The sequence below is a fragment of the Scomber japonicus genome, chromosome 4, assembly GCF_027409825.1.
Source record: "Scomber japonicus isolate fScoJap1 chromosome 4, fScoJap1.pri, whole genome shotgun sequence".
Lineage (NCBI taxonomy): Eukaryota > Metazoa > Chordata > Actinopteri > Scombriformes > Scombridae > Scomber > Scomber japonicus.
In genome coordinates this window covers 21,848,053-21,872,319 of record NC_070581.1, presented here as the reverse complement: position 1 = coordinate 21,872,319, position 24,267 = coordinate 21,848,053, and the positions used below count along the sequence as shown (strand labels likewise).

At 38.7% G+C, this 24,267-nt stretch overlaps 2 protein-coding genes across 3 annotated transcripts; both read left to right on the top strand.

Moving 5' to 3' along the window:
• The first annotated feature begins 979 nt into the window (after positions 1-979).
• LOC128356794 (solute carrier family 12 member 5-like) lies at positions 980-17,765 on the top strand. Of its 2 annotated transcripts, none has more exons than XM_053316921.1 (25): positions 980-1,009; positions 1,118-1,258; positions 4,402-4,548; positions 6,110-6,164; positions 6,263-6,393; positions 7,938-8,185; positions 8,275-8,486; positions 8,590-8,757; positions 9,511-9,609; positions 9,734-9,791; positions 10,302-10,476; positions 10,714-10,832; positions 10,940-11,038; positions 11,354-11,473; positions 12,173-12,277; positions 12,453-12,621; positions 12,756-12,951; positions 13,494-13,663; positions 13,781-13,912; positions 14,072-14,179; positions 14,420-14,530; positions 15,099-15,265; positions 15,510-15,524; positions 15,632-15,765; positions 16,625-17,765. In XM_053316921.1, exons 1-25 carry the CDS (start codon positions 995-997, stop codon positions 16,714-16,716), a joined length of 3,186 nt encoding a protein of 1,061 aa, XP_053172896.1. In that variant the 5' UTR covers positions 980-994; the 3' UTR covers positions 16,717-17,765. The 2 variants fall into 2 exon arrangements, with proteins under 2 accessions (XP_053172896.1, XP_053172895.1); XM_053316920.1 differs by having other exon boundaries at positions 15,072-15,265.
• Positions 17,766-21,633: 3,868 nt separating this feature from the next.
• rh50 (Rh50-like protein) lies at positions 21,634-23,750 on the top strand. The gene has a single exon (XM_053316922.1). It carries the CDS (start codon positions 21,651-21,653, stop codon positions 23,067-23,069), a length of 1,419 nt encoding a protein of 472 aa, XP_053172897.1. The 5' UTR covers positions 21,634-21,650; the 3' UTR covers positions 23,070-23,750.
• The last annotated feature ends 517 nt before the right edge of the window (positions 23,751-24,267 follow it).

The window sequence follows — 24,267 nt, the reverse complement described above, 5'->3', positions numbered from 1 at the left end:
CTTTTCTGCTGCTATAGATAAATATTATAAATGAGCACTGAGTGTGTGGCCGGCAGCATGAACTCTGCAGGGATCAGAAACAGTCTACCAATCATGAGCCTGGGTGAGATCCAAACAATCCAACAAAGTGCTGACTGGACAAATGAATACAATACAAAGATGTCATGTGTGTGCGGGTAGGTGTTTGTGTGTGTATGTGTGTGTGTGTGTGATAATAGTTCAAAATGATTGAAATTTTTTTTCAGTTTGACTTGTCTTGTGTAGAACGATAACTGACAAACAACTAAAGGCCCACTTTTTCACTTTTCTGGAACTTTCTGAATTGAGATTGTTACTCCTCAGCTCTGGCACAGCTCCCTGCAAAGTTTCAGAGAACCAAAACAGTGTATGTTTTAAAAGACATTAAAAAAAAACTTTGTTCAAATTATTTTTCTAGATTTTATACTTTTTGGGTTTTACATACATGTTGTCTTTGTTTTGTCTCCTCTGTCTCCCTCTCTCACTGTTTTCTTATTCTAAACTTTGTGTCTTCTCTTTGGAAACTTCTACATGAAGACATGTTGCTTGCTTACAGGTTTTTGTGTAAGCAGTTTCACGGTCTTCTTCATCAGCAGATTGAGTTTGCAAATGGGGACCAAGAAATATGGTCAAAAGTTTGTTTCATTAATTACCAAAATAATTAAATCCTACAGATCCAACACAAAGCCAAATCAAATCCTATCATTTTCCATCTAAATTGAGTTTTCCTATGCTAATTAAAGATTCCACTGAATTGGTTCCTCTCACTAATTTAATTTATTAACCATCTATCATTAGTTTGTTGGCTATCTGGCAATCTAATTAAAAAGTCTGTGTGCAGCTGTGTGGAGTCAAATCTAAAGCTGCTCAGTGTTTGTGTGTTTCAGGTGATGGGAACCCCAAAGAGAGCAGTCCTTTCATCAACAGCAGCGCCGCCAGTGACGTGGAGAAGAGCCAGCAGTACGATGGCAAGAACATGGCTCTGTTTGAGGTGAGGACAGGTTTTAAAACCCACTGGGATCATGGATGTAAAACCAGCCCAGTGGATCCCCTGGTCTAATATAGCTGTGTGTGTGTGTGTGTGTGCGCACGATTGCAGGAGGAGATGGATACCAGTCCGATGGTCTCCTCTCTGCTCAGCAGTCTGGCTAACTACTCCAACCTGCCGACGGGCAGCAAAGAGCACGAAGAGGCTGAGAATATTGAGGAGGGAGCACGTCCATCTAAAAAACCTGTCACGGTAAAGTTGTGCGTGTGATCAGTTCAAACCCACCCTGCAGCTATTTGAACCACAACAGCAGCTTTATTAAAAATCCTGGAAACTGCCAGGCAGGAGACAGGAAGGTTCACATGTCTTTTTTAATAGGTCTACAAGCTTTTGTCTTCATGTAGGATGATTTAAATGGGAAGAAATATGAGCATATGCTAAATAAATATACTATATTATATATATATATATTATAGTAAAAACTACACACGTGCTGTGTATGAACTTTGACTTTCTGGCAGTTTAAATGCCAGTGCGCTAGAACAGTTGCATGCCTCACTGACTTCCTACTTTAACTACTTCTCATTTCAGGTCTTGACTTCTCGTTAATTCTTTATTTTCTGTAATGCTTTATGTCTTCATTTTATAAGCTGTAAGTGGAGGGTCAAAGAACGGTCAATATTGTTTTTCCACTGTCCTCAATTTCTGTTCAGTTTCTGCTCATGAAAACCAGTAAACATCCCCTACAGTAGTGGCATTATATCAAGTGATTGCTCAGTGTGGTTTTTCAAAGGAGGAAAGCATCAAGGCAAATGTGCAAACAATGCAGGTGATTAAAAAGCCCTGGGATGGAGTAAATCACCAGATGTTACATAATGCACAATTAAGCCTAATGCCTTTATTTTCATATGTACTTTTTGAAAATGGAAATCCTGAAAACCACACAGTGTTTCCCGTAACAATTATAGTGGAGATCTCACATCTAATACTTTTACTAATACCATCTGATTTCCAATATGGGGAACTAAGTAAATATTTACTAATTGTTGATTTGACTTTTTAGTACTTTTACGATAGTTTTATTAAATCCTCTTTTTGACACCAGCCCCCTGCCTGTACTTACCTTTTTTTTCTTGCTGGCTTATGTTGTATCTGATTTGTTCACTGAACCTCTAAATCGGCTGTCTGTGGACTTATTTCACAGTGGCCCTCATCAGAGTTTATGTTGGTTATCCTGCGTGTGCTCAGTGGAGCATGAGACAGAGATAGCCACACAATAACCAGCATTCTCTCCGGATTTCACTCTAGTTTCTCTACTCTCATTTACTTTGTGTTGTTTTTGGCTGAAACTTTTTAGTTGTAAATCTTGGGAGAAGTGAGTGTGTGGTAAATTATATTTTATTGCTAGTTGTTCAAAGAGTACAAAAACTCTGTCCTGAACAAAATAAATCTCACTTCTGTCCCACCAAAAGGCACCAAAAAGGCCAGATCTATCAATGCTGGGGTAAAAAAAATGCGTGCCATAATGGAACAACTTTGTGACCAAAGAATGTCCTAAATTGTGATCGGATTTGAATCGCATAGAATATGACACCATTGGTGGCCGAGCAGAGGATCCAAAAGAAAGAGTGGATGTATACATTTTGCTTTTAAGGACATTTTCAGGTGTGTTGCAGCTGTTGTCTTTTAATTTCATGACCTACAAATGTGTGTGAAGTTGGGACCTGCTGTCCACATGCTTTCCACATACAGAGTACTGGAGGACCTGAGGTCGAACACCTGCGGGTAGCGAGCTCATTAGCTGAAGCTCAGCTGACTCATCTGCCCTCAGTCAGTTAAAAAAGATACTAGATATAGGATTTTATTTTGCTTGTTGATTGTTTCAACAAAGTGTCATTATGTTTCTTTTGTCTTGCCAGTTTCCTACTCTGTAAAACCCCCTTTCAGATTTAAAATGACTTGCCCATTTCATGTAGCACTTACTGTCTCAGTAGGCATGTGATACAACTAGAAATTATTTGATACAACACCTTTATATAAACAGGATGTACACAGTGGACACATCACTTTTAATTGTAAGTGCATTACAAAGAGATCTTCTAATGGTCGATATGAACAGGAGGAATTATTATGGCAAGAGAAAACTATTTCAGTGTCTATTTGGGCACCTGAGGGTTGTTTTAAGACAGATTTAAGAAATTGTAAACCTGTCTTTTAAGGAAAAAATGCCAAAAAATAACTTTAAAAAGTTCAACATCCCATAATTAATTTAGTATAGATATGCAAGACAATAAAGTAGGCACAATCTTTCAACACAAAATAGCCTTGTTACTCTTTGCACTCATTTGAGAAAGTCATTGTGAGAGATACAGGTCACTCAGTGTGAAGACTGAGTCACCCAAAGGATCCTGCAGCACTGGCAGTCAGTGCATGACTGAGCTCACTCTAACCAGCTCTCCCCTGAGGACAAAACAAGAGCAGTGACTTTCATCTGTCAGCTCCTCTTTACCACACACATTTTCTCATAATGTGCTTTGCAGAAATTAAATGTAGACTCCCAAACACTTAATCTTGAAGTTAAATGGACAAACAAGGGCTTATGTGACAAATTATTTCATTTCCTGGTGTATTCTTTACACTTTGTCACTTTTTGACAGTTTAAAATGTATTTCTATAAAACTTACTTTCTTCTACTTCCAAATGAGAACTTAAAACCCACAAACAGTAGCTTATTAATGATTGTTTCAATGATGAAAGAAACATTAATCTTATATAAACAGAAGAGATATTTTTCCCCATTCATAGACTTTGTATTTTCTTGTACACATCAATATTCATGCAGAATTTGACCTGTTACTCTCAGCAACTAAATAGTTTACGCTGGATTTTATAGTTATATTTTCACATCATTGAATTAATACATATGTGTGTAGTTATGTATAATACATACTAGACAAATGTTTGAGTTTGCAGCTGCAGGTCAAACACACAGTTTGATTTTCTGTTTAGCTGCATCAAAAGAAAATAAAGCTACACACACATTTGTTGTCAGAAATGAGAAAAGGGAGAATAAACATTTCTTTTCCTACCTCTCTTCAGAAAATTGACTTGGAGGAAACAGTCCCATTTCAAATGAACAAAGAAATCTTGTTCCTCTTCTCAGGATTCTTTTACGTTTGAAAAGAGTAACCCCCTTTCCTTCTAATCAAAGAGTCAGACCTCGTTTCATGAATTTTAATTTTGACTGAACAACAAAGGGAACACTGAAAGATTATAACCCAATTCTCTACATTTACATAGAAAATAAGAACAAGTCAGAAAACTAAGACATCAAAAAATGTGGTTCATATGTTTTCATATTTTTTTCACATTTGGTTGTTTTGTTTTGTTGTCAGGCTCCACAGCTTGGCACTCTGATGGGAGTGTACTTGCCGTGTATCCAGAATATTTTTGGCGTGATCCTCTTCCTGCGGATGACCTGGATGGTCGGGGTTGGAGGCGTCTTTGGCTCCTTCATAATTGTCTTCATGTGTTGCTCCACAGTGAGTAAAACTGCAGACGTCCCTGCTTCTGTTGTGTAACACGACCGCTCTCTGTAGGCTAATGGCTGTGGTTCACTCAGCAAACAGATGTTACATCAATATATGCCTGTTTGATTTAATACTGTACAGTAGAGCTGGTAGCATACACCACACCCTTATCATCTTACTATCAATCCAAAGTGGTCCCATAGCACAAACATACATAATTAGTGGCATATAGATTAAACTACTATAACAGGCTGTATAATTATAATTTGCATTTCACAGATGCTGAAGGTGACATAGTAAATCCTGGCACACGGCATCATGCCAGTAAATCCACTAACAGCTCCAATACGACCTTTTCCTTGTTGAATCTGTCACATGCTGCTCTGTCAACAGCCTGGTTTCGAAAATGTAATTCATAATGTACAGTAAGCTTTACAAGCAAAGAAAAAAACATTTTATCCCGCTTTCAGTTACATACAGCATGAAGAAGACTAAAGAGAGACGTAACAACATAAACAGCATTGCACTTTGAGTATAATGGATTTTAAATCCTCTAAATAGCATTTAGAGGAAAAGTCAGGGAATCACCCATGTCAATAGGATCCATCCTCTGATGACCATGAATGTCATGGAGAAAACATTCATGGCAATCTATCCAATAATTGATGGGATATTTCAGGTCTGGACCAAAGAGGTGAACTGACTGATTGACAGAAATTGCCAGTAGCATGGCTAAAAATAGTTCCCTTTGAAATATAGTGGAATACAAGTTTAAGTAGCCAAGTCAAACACTGTGCAAGGGCCAGTTATTAGTATAAGTATAAGTAGTATAAGTATTTACTAATCATTACATTAAAAGCAGTTGCACCCAACAAACTAGTTCTCAGTGTTACTGAATATTAATACCTTTTTACCTGCCAGGTGGATCTGTTGTGTAAACCGAAGCTGAATGAACCAACTGACAAAGATAACGTTAGCTTACATCTGATTGGTTTAGGTTGATGAGAAAAAGAGTTCATATGGAATAATGTCAACATATCTGACCTGACTATTTAAATTTTACATCCTAAAAATACAAATCATTTGGCCAAGTAATGCTGGTGTACTTAATACTACTAATTTAAAACACATCTACAGTATTTCTCAGGGTATGCAGCTATAAATAAACACAAAGTAATATCCACATTCATAAAGAATTGGCAGTTAACTTTATTTTTGGCCCCTAAAACAGTTTTTCACAGCTGATGATGTTACAATGACTTCCTGACTACATTGCTTCTGATAGAGCTTCTTGTTTCCAACCTATTTGCACATAATAAAACTTTAGCTAGCTAAGACATTTCTGAAATGACCAGTTTCTTTCCATCTTAGAGCAGACAGTATATCTAGGCAGTCTTCCCTGCACTGAACCATCCAACATAACCCGATGAGTGAGACTTCTCTGCCCTTGGATGTTCCTTGTTGTTCACTCCTTCAGTTCATCAAGCCCTCGCTGTCAGACCAGTTTAAGTTTAAATGTCCACCTGCTGCCTCCTGTAAGCCTCCTCTGTTGTGTACTGCTCTTTTTTCCCAGACAATGCTCACAGCCATTTCCATGAGTGCCATCGCAACAAATGGAGTCGTTCCAGGTGAGTGGATATCTGAGGGGATGTATTAGTGTGTTTGCGTGTGTGAGAGTGAGTGACAGATCGGGGCACTGACTCTTGTTTGTGTTTGTGACTCACAGCTGGAGGTTCATATTACATGATCTCTCGCTCCCTGGGGCCAGAGTTTGGTGGAGCTGTTGGGATCTGCTTCTACTTAGGCACCACTTTTGCCGGTGCCATGTATATTCTTGGCTGCATTGAAATTCTGCTGGTAAGTGGCCTTAACTCAGATGTTTATTGCTTTGCATGCTCTTCTGGTCCGTGCAGAATAGAGCAAGAAAAGCACAGGTGTAACTGGTAATTAACTGATAATTTCTGCTTTCTATTCATGTGGCATCAATCCCACGTCATGCTGTTGTGTAATGCTGCAGGTTCACTAATGTGACTCCCTGGGATGACTAAATAGAACAGATGCATCATTAATTAAATTGCTTACACCTGTGATCTTATTGCTGAGGCCTTTTTAGCTCGCCTCTTGTCCTGCTTTTAATCTCTGGCAGATGAACACGATGCTCCAATATACTATAATGTCATTATGATCATTAACGGTGTATATTAAAAAACGGATTTCAGGAACATCTGTTCTTCAAAGCGATGAACACAAGCTTGATAAATAATAGAGCTAAAGAATATATTAGAGCTGAATAATATTAATTATAATATTATAATTAACATTATTAGAACCAATTGATACATTGAGCAGTACTGGCATCATTAGAAAGATTATTTTCCTTATCCCAACACAGTTTTGTCATTATAACAAGAAAACTTCTTGTCTTAATATAATGACAAAACGCCTTAATATAATAAGCAAATAACACATCAAGTAATGTTTTCACTGATATATTTTAATAAACCAACAAAGAGCCAAAATCATGACGCTATGTCCAGAGATGTCTAAACTAACTCTAAACTAACTCTAAACTAACTCTAAACTAACTCTTTTAGTGAGCCATGATGTTTAACCCCACATGGTCTACAGTTTATGGAGAGAGATATTTGTTAATGGCCACTAAAAACAGACATATTGGATCATGAAACGATATTCAATCTACTTTTAAATAAGATACCATTCCTATCTAAACATGTAGAGTAAAAAACGAAATACTTACTGTTGAGTTAGTCTGTTCCAAGCTAGATTTTTAGTTATTAACATTATTACAGAATTAAATGTTTAAGACTTCCTTTTTGGTATAAATATAAAAGTACAGTTTGCTTTTGTTAAGCAATGCACATGTGACATGGGATTATCATTGGGATTATTATCACAACACATAGTGCTGTGTGTGTTCAGACATCTTTGTCCAACGTAATACTTTAGATTTTTGCATTAATCCTCATGGAAGAGTTTATTCTGTCTTTTCTGTTTTGTCCCCTGTCGGGTCATTGTTGCAGATGAGATGATTTTCTCCATATAAGTATCTGTAACATGTCACAATAAAAGACAAATAAACAGTTTTTTAAAAAGCACATTCAGGAGCTAAGAGGAGTGCCTACCTTTAATAAAGCAATTAAATCAAGTTATCTAGAAGCACATTGGTCAGCTGTAAATAATGGTTTCTCTTTTGAATGGTGATTTTTAAGGAAGGCATGTATTGATTAAAATGATTGATAAAGGATATGGTATTTGATATTTAACATTTATAAGTGATATAAAATTGTTGCATGGGTGTTTTGTGTTTAATTTTATTATTTTTTATGATATATACCTTACTCTTTTCTCACTTTTCTTCCTCCATCTTTCCATTCTGTCAGATTTACATCATTCCTCAGGCAGCCATCTTCAAGATCGAGGGCCTTGAGGGTCCGGAGGCAGAGCTTGCTCTCCTGAATAACATGAGGGTGTATGGCACCATTGTACTGAGCTTCATGGCACTGGTGGTGTTTGTTGGCGTGAAATATGTTAACAAGTTGGCGCTGGTCTTCCTGGCCTGTGTTATTCTCTCCATCCTGTCTGTCTATGCTGGAGTCATCAAGACAGCTGTTGACCCCCCTGTCTTCCCGTAAGTGACACACTACACATCATTTTTTGAAAGCAGATTTGATTAGATGTCATATGTGACAACAATGCCTCTGTTGACTTTCTTTGTAGCGTCTGCCTTCTGGGAAACCGCACTCTTCTCTCTAAAAGCTATGACATCTGTGCAAAGGTCATCGAAATAGACAATGACACCGTCACCACCAAACTGTGGAGGTCCTTCTGTGATTCTGACTCCCTCAATGCCACTTGTGATGACTACTTCATCAACAACAACGTCACAGAAATACAGGGAATCCCCGGGGTCACTAGTGGCATCCTGGCAGGTAGGAGGTGCCTCATCAATGTAAATGACAATGTCTCATCAATAAGATAAAGGATTAGTTCATCTCACGTGTTTTACATTTTACACACTCCTTTGTCTTTCAGAAAATCTATTTGGTAACTACCTGGAAAAAGGGATGTTACTGGAGAAACGTGGCATTACAGTAGATGTGGATCCAGACAGTCCCACAACCAACTCCAACCGCTACGTCTTGGCTGACATCACCAGCTTCTTCACCCTGCTGGTGGGGATATACTTTCCATCTGTCACAGGTGAGTACCAGACAAGTGCAGGGCGAGACTTTTGAAAGGGAACAGGGAGCTCGTTAATCTTTCATCACCCTTATGACTGAGTATTTTTGTGTCTGTGCTTTTGCATTCATATTAATAATGTTTTACAAAGCATAATGTGATAGATATATAATAGGTAAAGTGATGTATTGACAGGCCTGCAGATAGTTATCACTGCCTGTGCAGTTGGCCTCAGCCTTTTTTAAGTCTGTCTGTCTGTCTGTCTATCTGTCCTGTTTTCTCACTGCCATCATCAGCATTGTTTCAAGCCTCAGCAGGCAGCTGTGTGCTACCAGCCTAGCACCAAACAGCAGACTGAAAAAGTTAGTAACTAGCTGGTTAAAATAGTGGAGCATGTTGGACCTAAAGAGTGAGATACTTCCCTCAAAAGCAAACCAAAACAGAGCCAAAAGCAAAATGATTGGAGGAACTTACATTTCTGGGTGACAATGGGTAATATTGTTCATATCCATTAATAAGTAACTATCAGCTAAGTTTGCTGTATCAACTTTTTAGGTGATAATTCATCAGTGCTGTTCTAACAGTTTTTTCCGCTCCTGCTGTTGTTCATAACATTTTTCAAATGACACGTATTGATGATTCATAAAGTTTTCATCTTTCAATAGGAAGATACTGTATGTCCCCACTGAGAACCAAATTGTGATACTGGTGATATGAAACAAATGCAAACAAAAATGCAAAGCTCCTGACTATTTCATCTTGTTACCCTCACAGGTATCATGGCAGGTTCCAACCGCTCTGGAGACCTGCGTGATGCTCAGAAGTCGATACCCATCGGCACCATTGCTGCCATCACCACCACATCAACTGTGTGTATCCTTCACTGAGCCAAGTTTGCTAAAAAGGGGGGAAAAAGTCAATGCCTTAAATATGATTTTATATTGTTATTTGGCTTAAACATTTCCAATAATGTATTCCTTAACAGTTTGTTTTCCAGACATTTCCTGTGTGGTGCTGTTTGGTGCCTGTATAGAAGGAGTAGTACTACGAGACAAGTAAGTCTAACTGTGTAAACGTGTGTAAATTTATTTTCTTTACTCCATATTCAAATTAAGTATTTCAAACAAAATATCGACCATTCACAACAACTTCATAACTTGTACAGCCTTGCAAACTAATTTTCTGTATTGCAAATCAATGTTTTAAATATCTGTATACTGAATTATTATTATGGAAGAAATCGGGCAGATTGAAACATTACTGTACTCCATCATATGTAATATTGTTGTTGCCTAATCGTTCTTACTTTCAGATACCAATATTATATATTTATATATATAATATATTTGTCATTTTAAACTGTATATACAGTATACTCTGCAATAATGGAACAAAACTTGACAAATGTAGCAACAGTAATTTAGAGGGTGAGGTGTAAATTGTGTGTAATCAGATTAAGAACATTAACTTTATTTCAGATTATATGATGGAGAGACTGTTGAACAGGTTGGCATGTGACTTATCACAGACTGTGAGTGCTCATTTGTCTTTACCTCCCTCTCCAGGTTTGGTGAAGGCGTCAATGGTAATCTAGTGATTGGGACTCTGGCATGGCCGTCTCCATGGGTCATTGTGTTTGGCTCCTTCTTTTCCACCTGTGGAGCGGGGCTTCAGAGTCTGACTGGAGCTCCACGTCTCCTACAGGCCATCGCCAGGGATGGCATCATACCATTTCTTAGAGTGAGTGTGTTACTGTAACATTTCAAAGCAGAAAACATTTCAAATATCTGTCAGACTAACATACTGTATCAACGCCACCAGACTGTTTGTGAAGGCTTGTCCATTTTCTGTAGTCTTATGCTGCAGACACAAATTTGATTGTTGAATTATTTAAATCACATTTGTCATTTGCATAGCACTAACTGTACAAGGTGTTGTAAAAGTTTGATTCAGTTTATTCATTTCTTGCTGCTGCAGGTGTTCGGACATGGCAAAGACAACGGGGAGCCTACCTGGGCCCTGCTGCTCACAGCTTGCATCTGTGAGATTGGCATCATCATTGCCTCTCTGGATGCAGTTGCACCCATCCTCTCCATGTGAGTGTATATACTCATATCTTCATTGCACTTTATTCTGTATTTTTACTATTCTACACCTTTCTGTCTCTGGTTCTCCTTCCTTTCATCGGCCCATCTTTCTTTAGGTTTTTCTTGATGTGCTACATGTTTGTCAATCTTGCCTGCGCGCTGCAGACTTTACTGAGGACACCAAACTGGAGGCCGCGCTTCAAATTCTACCACTGGTGAGTTTATATGGTAAATGGACTACATTTACATCTTTCAAATATTCCAACCATTCAAAACATTTGACTCTTTGTGTGACATTCATCTATTCACACAGGCATTCATACACTGAGTATTAGTAGTGGAGCAGAGTGCACTTGGACAGCCATGATAAGCTGAATCCTGGCTGTGTTCTGGTCATGGCAGCAGTAAACTTAATTAATACAAAACCTCCAGTTTACAAGCTGTGGTCATTGATGTGTTCCAGCCAGTAGTGTGAAGCTGGCTGATTTTCCCAGTTGGGCCAAACATGTGATGTCCTGTCCCCTCCACAGGGCTCTTTCTTTCCTGGGAATGAGTTTGTGCCTGTCACTCATGTTCATCTGTTCCTGGTTTTATGCAATAATCGCCATGGGCATCGCCACCTGCATATACAAATACATTGAGTTCTGTGGGTAAGTGATTATCATGACAGCGTAGAATGAGATGTATTTTGGCATTCAACTAAATAACCATAGTACCATAATAATAATGTCAGGCTCCTGATACACAGTTTTAAATTGTAATGAAAGCAATTAAATATGTGACTTAAAGGTGGCTTAAAAACACCAAATTGTGTAAATAAAAGCAATACAGTACAACCAAAGATATTACATAAACCTACATTACCCGCAATTCAACTGGACCGTAGACAGTTCAGTTAGAGATGTGGGTGAATTATGCAAGTAGCAACTAATGTAACCTCAAGCAGAGATGACGAGCGACTACAGGTCTGCAGATGAGGTCTTATGACCTCCCCTCTTAACTCATAACCCCCAGATTTATTCAACCACACCTCATGTGACAAGTGAAATGTATTACTTTCAGTGTAACTTTTTCTGGAGCCACAAAAGGCTTTGCACTACTTTTTTAACATATGCAGAAATACACCCCAAGACCTGTGAACAGGTGATGTATAAAATCAGTTTAGTTTCCTGTTTGTCCCAGTCAGTTTTCTATGCACAACATTCAGTTATTCCAATAGGGATTATGGTGCTAATTTAATGACAGAGATGAACTGGCTTAACATGAGACCATTCTAATAATCATGTTTTTATGCATTATGATACATAGCCTACATCATATACTAACCCATTAAATTTGCTGTGTGACAGAGCTGAGAAGGAATGGGGCGATGGGATACGCGGCATCTCTCTGAGCGCTGCACGATTTGCTCTCATGAGGCTGGAGGAGGGTCCACCACACACCAAGAACTGGAGGTCAGTAAATATTCCCAGTAAAGCTCACATGTTGAGATGCTTGTTTTGAGTTACAATTATAAAAAGAAATGTGATAATCAGATGGCTTTTACATAATGAATGTAAATGTAGCTAATTTATGATATCTTTAATTCACTGAGCTGAGTCACTGTCTTGATGGTTTGTGTTTTTTCAGGCCTCAGCTCCTGGTTCTGGTGAGTGTGGACGCTGATCAGAATGTGGAGCAGCCTCGTCTGCTGTCATTGACCAATCAACTGAAAGCAGGGAAGGGTCTCACCATTGTTGGCACCTCAATCCAAGGAACCTTCCTTGACAACTATACTGAGGCTCAGAGGGCAGACCAGGTCTGTCCTGTAATCTTTAACACATACACTCTGATTTGTGCACCACTTGCCCCCTACCCACCCCCACCCCACTGTGTGTGCACAGTTTTTGCAGCATCCCTAATAACTGCCCTTACTCGTTTGTGTCTTTGTAGTCTTTGCGTAAGTTGATGGAGACCGAGAAGGTGAAGGGCTTCTCTCAGGTGGTCATCTCCTCCAATCTGAGAGATGGGACGTCCCACCTGATTCAGGTTGGAGGTCTGGGAGGTCTCAAGCACAACACTGTGATGGTCAGCTGGCCTCGTAACTGGAAACAGCCCGACTACCACCAGCAATTTAGGAACTTCATCGGTAAGTCACAGGTCACATAATGAATACTTTAAATGTTACTTCATGAATGTTGTCTTTATAAGATTAATCTCTGCATTTAATGCACATCAGATTGTCCTGATTTTCCATGTGGCTCAAAGTTGTCTGCTCATTAAACAGCCAAGTATATCAACACTTTTCCTATTGGTGTTAATAGCAGCCAAAAATAGGAGGACAGACTAATCTAATATTAACCCTAAGATTATAATAACCATCTTAAAGGCTTGTGAATTATTGAAGTGTATTCTACTGTCATTCAATAGCAAACAATCCATGAACAGATACAATAAAAGGAGTCTCACTTTGAGTTACCCTATGAAAATGTCTATGATTTTTTGGGACTTTCTTCTTGTCCCCTGTTGAGGGTTTAAGATTTACAAGCCTATGAGACAGAGCGCCTACTAAAGGCTATATATTCATTCCACCATATTGTTAATTTTGATGAATAATTAACCCTAGTGCTGAGATTAACTCAACAAATAGACTGTAGCAGCTAATATAAAATGTCTTCTGCCCCTCTTCAGAGGTGGTTAGAGAGACAACTGTGGCCAGTATGGCCTTGCTAGTTCCTAAGAACATCTCCAGCTACCCTTCCAATGGAGAGCGCTTCACTGAAGGCCACATAGATGTGTGGTGGATTGTCCACGATGGAGGCATGCTGATGCTTCTTCCCTTCCTGCTGCGCCAGCACAAGGTTGGACACAAAATACTGTGAAATATTCTTTACATTTAGTACATTTTAAAAAAGGTTTAATGTGATTTTGTTTGGAGAAAAATGAGCACAACTTAGTGTTCCTGTTTTGTCCTGTAGGTGTGGAGGAAGTGCAAGATGCGCATTTTCACTGTGGCTCAGCTGGATGACAATAGTATTCAGATGAAGAAAGACCTCATGACCTTCCTCTATCACCTGCGTATTGATGCTGCAGTGGAAGTGGTGGAGATGGTGAGAGACTTGTCTGACACATAATCAGAGTTCACAAACTAATTCTGCAAAAAAAGGTGTTTTGTGGTCTGAAATAATTTCTCATGCACAGACCAAAACTTAACCAAAACTGGTACTTGACTCTCATATGATTCATGGAAATGTGTTTCCCTTTCAAAGCATGACGGTGACATCTCAGCCTACACCTATGAAAAGACACTGATAATGGAACAGCGCTCACAGATCCTCAAACAGATGCATCTGACCAAGAATGAGATGGAGAGAGAGGTAAGTCAGAGACGTTAACATGTAGTGACACTGACCAGTGAAGAACATAACATTAGTTTTGAAATCTTCATTATCGCTCTGCGTGCTCTAAATATCAGCTCTGTGGTAGTGAACTGGTTTATAATGAGGTGCTGGTGTCTGAGTCTGGACTTGTCCTCATTGATTTGAGGGAAGACAATAAATTACACAGGGAAATTAGAAAATTAACCATATACATTTTATATTTTTTTAACTTTACAGATCCAGAGCATTACAGATTCATCCCGTGGGTCCATCCGACGTAAAAACTCGACTGCTGTGCGCCCCCATCACAGCGCTGAGGAGGGAGCCAGCGTGGCAGAAGAAGAGGAGGTACTGTCATAGAAATAAGTATCTGTATTTACAATAGTTAGTGGATTCTTAAGTGTTTTTCCTGTATTCCAGTTTAATTTTTTTCTTCAATCTTCTTAATGTTGCCAAACAGAAGGATCACATTCTCTCCCAAAGTTTTTTATGTACACAGACACAGATATTTTATAATGCAGTTGTTCATCTTCAGTACTGATGATTCAACTGCAGGAGTTTCATGCTGGTCCAAGCATAGAAGTGAGTTATGAAATGCTGCCAATGGGAAAAATGAAGGGAAGGGAACTTTTACTCTTAGATGTAGGGACATCTGAAATAGCTCATTCCACACCTCTGTTCTCAATCTCTCCACCTACTGTCTTCCTGTGCCCTTGGACAGACATGTTTCATCAGAGGAGCAGCTTTCACAAAGTGTTTTACTCTTTCCAGTGTCTGCTCAGTGATTTCCAACTGGACACTGGCTTGACACCTTCACCGTTACTGACAGGTGTCTCTTTTCTTTCTTTACCCTGTCACACTGTTGTATCATGGTGTCCCTCTGTCTTAGTCTGTGGCTGTCTCCAACCCAAAACAGGTTCAGCTGATCCACAGTAAGAACACATCCACACCTACCAGCCCCACGTCCCCCACTGCACCTGCAGGGGGAGCCACCACCTGGACAGACAACAAGGCTGCAGACAAAGGGAGGAACCTGACACCAACGAACCTGGAGACGGGCAAAGACCTCTTCAACATGAAACCGTGAGTGACCTGTCAGTTTCTCTCAGCTCGTAATTCTGCACAGGACGCAGACAGAACGTGGGTCGTTGGTAAATATTTGCGTACATCGACCCACGCTCCAGGTTTTGATGAGTTACATGTGCACGTGACAAACAAAACTTTGAACTTAGTTAGTTGAAACACTAACAAGTGGGGCTTCCTGTGTGAACACGTGCTCTTTATGTAATTCACTCATTATTATTTACCTCCTGGCATGCTGCCGCAGGGAATGGGAGCACTTGTAAGTATTAACATTTTGCTGTGAGCTATACTGCATGATCTGAGCAGCTAAAAGACTGATTTGTAAATCTAACTAGACCCAATGTGACCAAATCTTTCTTGTATCAGGAATCAGACAGATGTGAGGCGCATGCATACAGCAATGCGACTCAATGAGGTCATCATGAAGAAGTCCAAGGAGGCTAAACTCGTCCTGCTCAACATGCCTGGACCACCCAAGAACCGTGTTGGCATTGAAAACTGTATCCTTCATCTTACACAATTAATGACACACAATGATAACACAATCAACTGAAGAAAGGTGCTGGTCCTATAAATGCATTACGGAATACAATAAAGGTTTCATGTGATAAAAGCACTTTTTATGGTAACTGATATACTGTATTATTATATATTATTATATCAGTGTGAATTTTTTTTTTCTTTTATATTTATATTATTTAGATAGGTAATCAACCCCTGCTAAGCTCTTTCCCTCTCCTTACACACTGATTTATTTTCTTGTTTTTTGTGTGTATTTGTTTGATATTAACATGTGAAAAATAAAAACTCAAACTCAAAACGTACAAGTACCTAAAAACTGTACTAGCCTGAAGTACCGCAGAGTACTGTACAAGTACAGTACTTGGAAGTGGAAGATGGAAGAGATTCTTTTCTGAAGTCAATAACCCTGCTGCTTTAGAAATGTTCAGTCTTTAAAAGTGATCATTATGTCTTCTCTGTACCTTGCTGTAGCAGATATTCTGCAAGTCCATTTTTATATTTTATATATAGCCCAATATCGCAAATCAGCAATGTGACTCAGGGGACTTTTCAGTCTGTACAGCAATACAGCATATCTCCTAAATCAATCTATCCTGAGACCCTTGATTTGAATAAGGAAAGAAAAACCTCTGGATGAGGAACAGAAGAGGGACCCAGGGTGGACAGACATGCAATGCTGTGTACAGAATAGACCAAGATAACAAAATTACAGTATGGAAAAAACAGGATGACAAAAATATGAATACATTTATAACATATTTGAAGAATAACAGATATGTTGTTTGATATAGGCTATCACTTATTTTTATGCTTCCCTTCACTGCGATCATCTCTCAGACATGGAGTTCCTCGAGGTGCTCACTGAAGGTCTCAACCGGGTCCTCCTGGTGCGCGGAGGTGGACGTGAGGTCATCACCATTTACTCCTGAAGGGCTTTCAAGGTCTTTAAACGGACTCTGCCCTCTCCTCCCCCCAGCTTTGTGTCATTCTAGGAAAGCCCTCCTGTCACCTGTCACCACGTGTTGTCCTCAGACTCCAGTGTTTTCCTGGTGACATCTACTCATGTGGACCTCGCTGTATCTGTTACCTTTTAACCGTTAGAGTACATGAAGAGTTATGTAACAGTCGCCTCTCTGTTCTTGACTTGTCAGCTGATAGCAGCAGATTAGTTCTGATGCTTTTCACTTAGTCACATTAAATAGAAGGTTTTCAGTTATTTCTCTCTTCCTACTGGTGTGTTTTTAACATCTTTCTGTCCGTTTGCGTTTATTCCTGGTCATTTGTAAATGAAGACTTGTTTTTTTTCTATTATTTATTATTGATGTTATTTATGTATTTATTCATCTAATCATGTCTGTCTTGTCTATCTGGTCTGTTCTTGTCTTTAATTGTATGTTTATAAGCACACAGGCAATGAGAGAAGAGTTAATTCACTGTGGAAATATGACAACAACAATGGTATCATAGCTGGCCAGCAGGGATTTATCTGTATGTTTGCTCGACAGACATTAAAGTCAAAAGAAATAATTTGATGCAGATTATCATGATCCCAAACCTGACCTCATTATCCTCAGAGCTGCACAGGAATCATATAGATTGAATGGAGTCAATGACATGCTGCAATACAATATGAATACAGCATGGACTCAGCCCTTGAGTTCATATTGTATTGCAGTATTCACTAATCGTTTGATATTTATTACTTCAAGTCATCTAGTCATGTTTCTCGGCAAGCCCAGAAAGCCCAGCAAATGTGTAAATGTGGTAGATGTTGTGTTAGTTGATGGGGATGCACTGGGATCGCTATCTTCCTTGTTGTTTTCATAGTGAAAAATATTGACTATATGTGTAAATGATTGAGTATATATGAGGGATAAAATATGTATTTGATACATGATTTCTAATAGCATATGAAATCTACAAGGTATCTCTTTACAAAAAAGTTCAGTTAGATGCTCCTTTAAAACTCTTTTGAATAATAAACCATTTAAACTCTTTGAATATTTATGAGCAAAATGTGCCAATATATAATGTGAACATGTTTTTGACACCAACATTTTTTAGAATAAAGTCAAACACCTGAAATTTTAAGTAGGAATTAAATGTAATATTTTTTTTAAATAATAATAATATTAATCTATTAAGTCTTCAGCAGTAGTGATTTTATTTTTATTATATTTACTTCATTTTGACAGGTCAGTGAAAACATGAAGTACATTTATTACATTTGTTTTGTTTGTAAACAGGTATTATATAGAATAAGCCAGTGTAGGATGTTTATAGAGATGTATCGAGAGTACGTCACAAATTTTATCTCAGAGGATTTATTTTTTTCAACAGCGTGGAGCAGAAAAAAGTTTATAGATATAATTGATTTAAATAATCTGAAATATACAGTATTGTATGCAGTGTGAGCTGCTGCTGGCTGTAACTTCATATTTATCAGACACATATGAGAGTGATCGTTTAATGTATCTATTGACAAAAAGGCTGATCAACATCTTCCTCAAAATGTCAAACTACTTTAAAGGACTAGTATGTGGGATTTAGTGCCATCTAGTGGTGAGACTGCACATTGCAACCTACTGAATACCCCTCACCTCCCACTTCCAAGCATGTAGAGAACCTATGGTGGCCGTGAAACTTACTAAAAATGCAAAGGCCCTCTCTAGAACCAGTATTTGGTTTGTCTATTCTGGCTTACTCTAAAAACATGGCAGTGCAACATGGCATGCTCTGTGGAAGAGGACCTGCTCCTTATGTAGCTATAAAGGGCTCATTCTAAGGTAATGAAAACATGATTCTCATGTTCAATTGATTATACACTAATTAAAAGATACCTATGACTATTATATTCCATTTCTGCCAAATCCGTTCTGCTAGTGGCCAATAAATTCTACACACTGCATCTTTAAAATGTCCATTATCTTCACCAGTTGCTGTACTAATGCACACTATTTAAAAATCAAAAGGAATGAGCTGTGGTGTTGACAAGACTAGCAGAGGTGACATAGAATAATATGGGCAGATAAAAAGAAATATTAATCCATACATTGTTATAGTATGAATTATCAAATCAAATTTCCCTGCAGAGTACTTCAGACATTTGTGTGTGTGTGTGTTTGTTTGATTTAATTTCCTTCTTTCCCTTGGCTTATTAGGATGCTCTGTAACAATTTCTAGCTATGAGTAATCTATTACCCTTCAGTTTCTTTAAGAAAATCATAAGACTTGTATTGCTTTCAATACTCTGTCACACAGAACCTCACTTCATCAAACACATATTACATCCTCTGTTAGGGGAATCTGTACGGACCTCAGTGTTTTCCTCATAACTCCGAAAAGTATCGATGCCGAACATTAGACCTGTGTTGATTTAAGAGAACATAATGTAGTTTTAGATATACAGAATTGGTCACTGGTCTGCAAAAGTCACAATTTTTACACTCTCTTACTCAGAGTGTGTGTGTCTGTGTGTGTGTGTGTGTGTGTGTGAGAGAGAGAGAGAGAGAGAGAGAGAGAGAGAGAGAGAGAGAAAACCTGACAGTGTAATTCAACAACAAGATCAAGTGAGGATGGAGCACTTGTAAATACATCTGTGATTTTAGGCCTAGTAAGCAAGTGTCAATACAAGTTTTATAGATCTAAACTAGTCTGTTTAGTTTAGTTTATTTGGATCCCCATTAGCTGTTACCCAGGCAACAGCTACTCTTCCTGTTTGTATTGTCTTCTTACGTGATAAACAAACTTTCTTTTATGTTCTAACACGTCTTATGCAATTATGTACAAGAAATGGTTAAAAGAAACCATTTTATATGTCAGCTCAAAACGCAATAAATTCACACATTTTAATACAACAGTGAGAGCTCAGCATCTGTCTTTTTGTGTCTGTTTAAAGATTATTTACATTTACGGTTTGTTTGTACATGTTCAGTCGACATGCATTTTCCTTCTCAGCATCATTACACTCATCAGTCACACAATAAAGATTCAATGGTGCTTGGAGTTAAAAGGACATCACACAAAACACAAATTACATCTGAGCAAGAACAGATATGTGTATGTTAGCTTTGCTACATTTCCAATAAAGGTGAAATAATGTCCTGTTTTTGACAAGACAATTGCCACAGCCTCTTGTATATAGAAGTAGGTATTAATATCATTATTTTTTGTTGTTATTCATTGTTACTGATATGATTCATTATTCATTATTCATATTTAACCACTCAAAGCAAGTTGCACAGACCGATCTGTTGACCACTGAGCAGCTCCACTGGAAGAGTTTGATGATTAAAGGATATGGCTGGTGATTTTCAAAAGATTTCATGGGCAGAACCAAACCAACAACGAATTGGTCTACTTACTGAAGTATTGTGTGTGTATCCAAACCCTGACACATCTTATTCTTCTTTGCCTCAGGCCTCCATTGTTATACAAAAATTATCAAAAACATGTGAGTGAGCTACAGTGTTGCACTGGATGACATGTTCCTTCACCACCAAGAGTATGAGCACATTAGTTTGATTAGAAATGGCTCCAAAGACGAATAACAGCGATTATGTTTTTGGTCTCAAGAAAATAGCTCTATGTATGGCAGATGCCACTGCAAATGCTTGAAAATGTGGTTCCTTTTATACAGCTTCATTAGCTTGCTCTGCAACTTTGCACTTTAAATTTATAATAAAAACCAGTACAAAATAAAAAGATTTTGATATGTAGCACAATAAGCTAGCAAAGCTTCTATGAACAGAATCATGTTCCCATGCATGCACAGTGGCATCTGTCTGCCTTACCAAGAACTACTGTAGACTGAAAACTTTGCTGTTATTAGTCTTTGGATTGGTTTCTAGACAACATAACGTGCACATGAATCTGTGGGGTGAAGTAACATGTTACCCAGTGCAACAGTATGGCTGGCTGATGTGTTTTTGGACAACAATCGAGGTCTACAGCACAGAGGAATGAGATATATCAGGGTTTAGATATATGTAGTAGGATGACTTCATTGTTGGTTTGACAATTACAAATAATAATACCATTAGTATAAAAACAAGTTGAACTGAAATAACAAGTGAAATAAATTAGACCCCCCTCCCCAACTAAACACCTCCTGTGGAGCAATCATTTAGCAAAGCACAGAACCTCCAAATTTCCACTTAGTGGGGCATTTTCTGGAAAATAGAATGGATGTTCAGCCAAATGTTCCCAATAAAAGAAAATTGTAGCTTGAAACAGCCGATATCAAAGAAACTACATAAATGTATTTTAGGAGACCAGCTGTTGTATCACAGTTTTATTTTCAATTCACCTCTTGGAAAATGTTTCAGTCAAAGTGACTGATCTGGACAAAACATGCCGAACTGCACTGATTGTGAAATGCCAGTGCAGGGTATATCACTGACTCTGTGATTTAAGAGACAATGTGTCCTGCCTGATTGATTCAAAGGCTTGTTTGTTGTTCAGCAAACAATCTTTCATATGTCCAAAAGAAAATTAAATTCATAACGTCATAAGAAAAGGTTTTTCTGGAAAATCACCATGTGATAAATGTATTAATAATGTTATCATTTTGTTTGACTACAAAAATGATGATGTCAGGTGCATATACAGTTTATGAGACATTATGGATTTATAGATGCATTCACATGCTGTATTGCCCTGAGAAACCACAAAAATGCTGATCTATCCGAGCTGTTAAATGTCTTATTACACTGCTCAAAGTTCACGCAGCAGTTTTTCTCTGTGAGAGGACTATTGCTTATGTTTGTTTGAGGGAAAGCACATCCGATCAATGTCCTTATCTTAACGGAGATAAGACAGGCTGGAAAAGAATTACAATCATTTGTTCCAAAGAGCTCTCAGGATGAAGGCACACTCGACCAGCCTTAGGGTGAGGTTACCGGTGTTTGTGTTTGTCACAGAGGTGGTTATCGTTGCCCTGTATGCCATCTTTGTTACCTACGATGACCATGCTGATGCTAAATTTCAAACCAACCAGACTAACCCCTTGGACAATGCAATGTACAGGGACTACCCTTTTTTTACGGACATACAGGTAATGATATTCCTTGGCTTTGGGTGCCTCCTGGCATTTTTCCGTCTCTATGGCTTTGGTGGGATGGTTTTTAACTTCCTCACAGCTACTTTTGCAATCCAGTGGGCCATTCTAGTGCAGGGCTACTTCCAGTTCAACCATGATGGTAAGATTCATCTTGGAGTGATTAACCTCATCAATGCAGAATTTGCCTGTGCTGTGGTGCTGATATCATTTGGGGCAGTGCTCGGGAAGACGAGTCCATTGCAGCTGCTGGTCATGGCTCTGCTGGAGGTGCCGGTGTTCGCGGTCACAGAATGGGCCGTGCTGAAGTATCTGAAGATAAATGATGCAGGAGGGTCTATTCTGATTCATCTCTTTGCCTGTTATTTTGGCTTGGGTGTCACTTTCGTGTTGTACAGGCCTCAGCTAAATGAAGGCCACGCAAAAGAGAACACCAGCTACCAGTCTGACATGCTGTCTGTGATGGGCACCTTGTTCCTCTGGGTCTTTTGGCCCTCCTTCAACTCAGCGCTAACCCTGAAAGGAGATGACCAGCACAGGGCCATCCTCCACACGTTCATTGGCCTCAGTGCCTCCACCCTCACAGCCTTCGCTCTCTCTGCGATGCTGAACAAAAAGGGTAAGCTCACCATGGCCGATGTTCAGAATGTGACCCTGGCTGGAGGTGTGACGGTAGGTGCAACTGTGGATATGATGATATCGCCTGCAGCTGCCTACGCTCTGGGTATGATGGGCTGCATGGCATGCATGCTGGGCTACAAGTACTTGAGCCCCTTCTTGGCACAGCGCCTCAGGATCCAGGATCAATGTGGAATACATAACTTGCATGGTCTAACGGGACTAATATCCTGTGCTGCAGGTATATGTGCTATACTGATGGCTAGTGAGGAGGTTTATGGCCCCAGTTTGTATGAGATCTTTTCCCACAGAGCACCTGTGGAAGGGGATCCAAAGCTGCTTGAGCTCCAGAAGTTAGTCCCCAATTTACAGCCTGGCTTAGGGAGGACCGCCCATGAACAGGCTCTCTTCCAGGTCGCTGCAATTTTCTCCACCATAGGAGTGTCAGCACTAGGAGGTGTCCTGACAGGCTTCGTGTTGAAACTGTCATGCCTCGCACCACCATCAGACGATTTTTGTTTTGATGATGAGTTGTTTTTTGATGTTCCTCCGGACTATGATTCACCAACCAATAACTCCATTACAACAGAGGACTCTGCTGCCTGACACACCACACACACCAGGTGTTACCAGTGCATTTGACTGAAGAAGAACATGTAAATATGCCTATATTGGTGGGTACAGTTGCAACACTTTTCGCATTTTGCGCAATTATTCTGAGAATATTTACATTAGACCAACTCAATTTAAATATATAAAATTCATATCTGCCAACTCAGTACCCACATTACTAAAATATTTCTACACATGATTGGAAACTCAGAATTTGCATTTGAAGAGAAGACGTAACGAATGGCAACTGACTCCATACTTGCAACATCCATTACAATGCATTCAAATTGAACCAATGAGATTTTATTTTACCTATCATATTATTCTGAATGTTTGAACTGTTTCACAAAGAATGTGCTATATCTATTAAATCTGTCTGGGGAGAGGTTAACTGGGAAATTTACATTATTGATTGGAGGAATTAAACACTTACCCCACCATTACTTTGACAGTGTGTTACAGTAGTTATTGCTCCCATTGCATTGTAAATAGATTGAACTTGTGATCATAAATAGCAATGAAACACTGTCCACCACTATTTAACAATGAATGTATTATTTATTGTCCTACATGAAAATATAAAAGGAAATTGATTATGAGAGCTCTCTTGGCCAATATGTCGCTGCTCTTATGTGTCACCAGTTTGTGATGAGAAATAAATTGTGTTAAACTGTGTGTACTTTTTTCATTGATTGTGTAGATGGAGAACCATCAACCACATCTACAAAACAAGTTAAATTGTTTTTTTCTAAACAATCAACAATGAAAATTGCAAGAACATAAAAAACAAACACATACCCCCCACACACACACTACACCACACATCATCTGCACACAGTTAAGAAGGCATAAAATGAGGTAAAAAACTGCCAGACCAAATCAAATTATGTTAGTTCATACCAAGAAATGAAACCTGTTATACTGCAAAAGAAACATCAGAGAATAAAATGCAGATGAGATAGAAAAAGTAATGAGAGAGTAATAAATATTAATATTAACGAAAGGTAAGAGATGAAGGTACAAAACACAAAAACACAGCTGAGGTTAAGCAAAACATGAAAATTCATGCAAAGGAGGAAATTGATCGTGCTGAGTTCAGTGATTTGTTCCAGCCTGATAGTACTTTAAATTTTAAAGCGTGTCTTCTAATTTACTGCAACATAAAAAATGTTTATTATGTTGTGAGTTTGGT

Excerpts from the sequence above, each read along its gene's own strand:
- LOC128356794 (XM_053316920.1), top strand. Across the intron at positions 8,758-9,510 it reads ATACTTTCCATCTGTCACAG|GTATCATGGCAGGTTCCAAC; the intron begins GTGAGTACCAGA and ends TTACCCTCACAG. Across the intron at positions 13,664-13,780 it reads TCCTGCTGCGCCAGCACAAG|GTGTGGAGGAAGTGCAAGAT; the intron begins GTTGGACACAAA and ends TTTGTCCTGTAG.
- rh50 (XM_053316922.1), top strand. The coding sequence starts at position 21,651 with ATGAAGGCACACTCGACCAGCCTTAGGGTGAGGTTACCGGTGTTTGTG.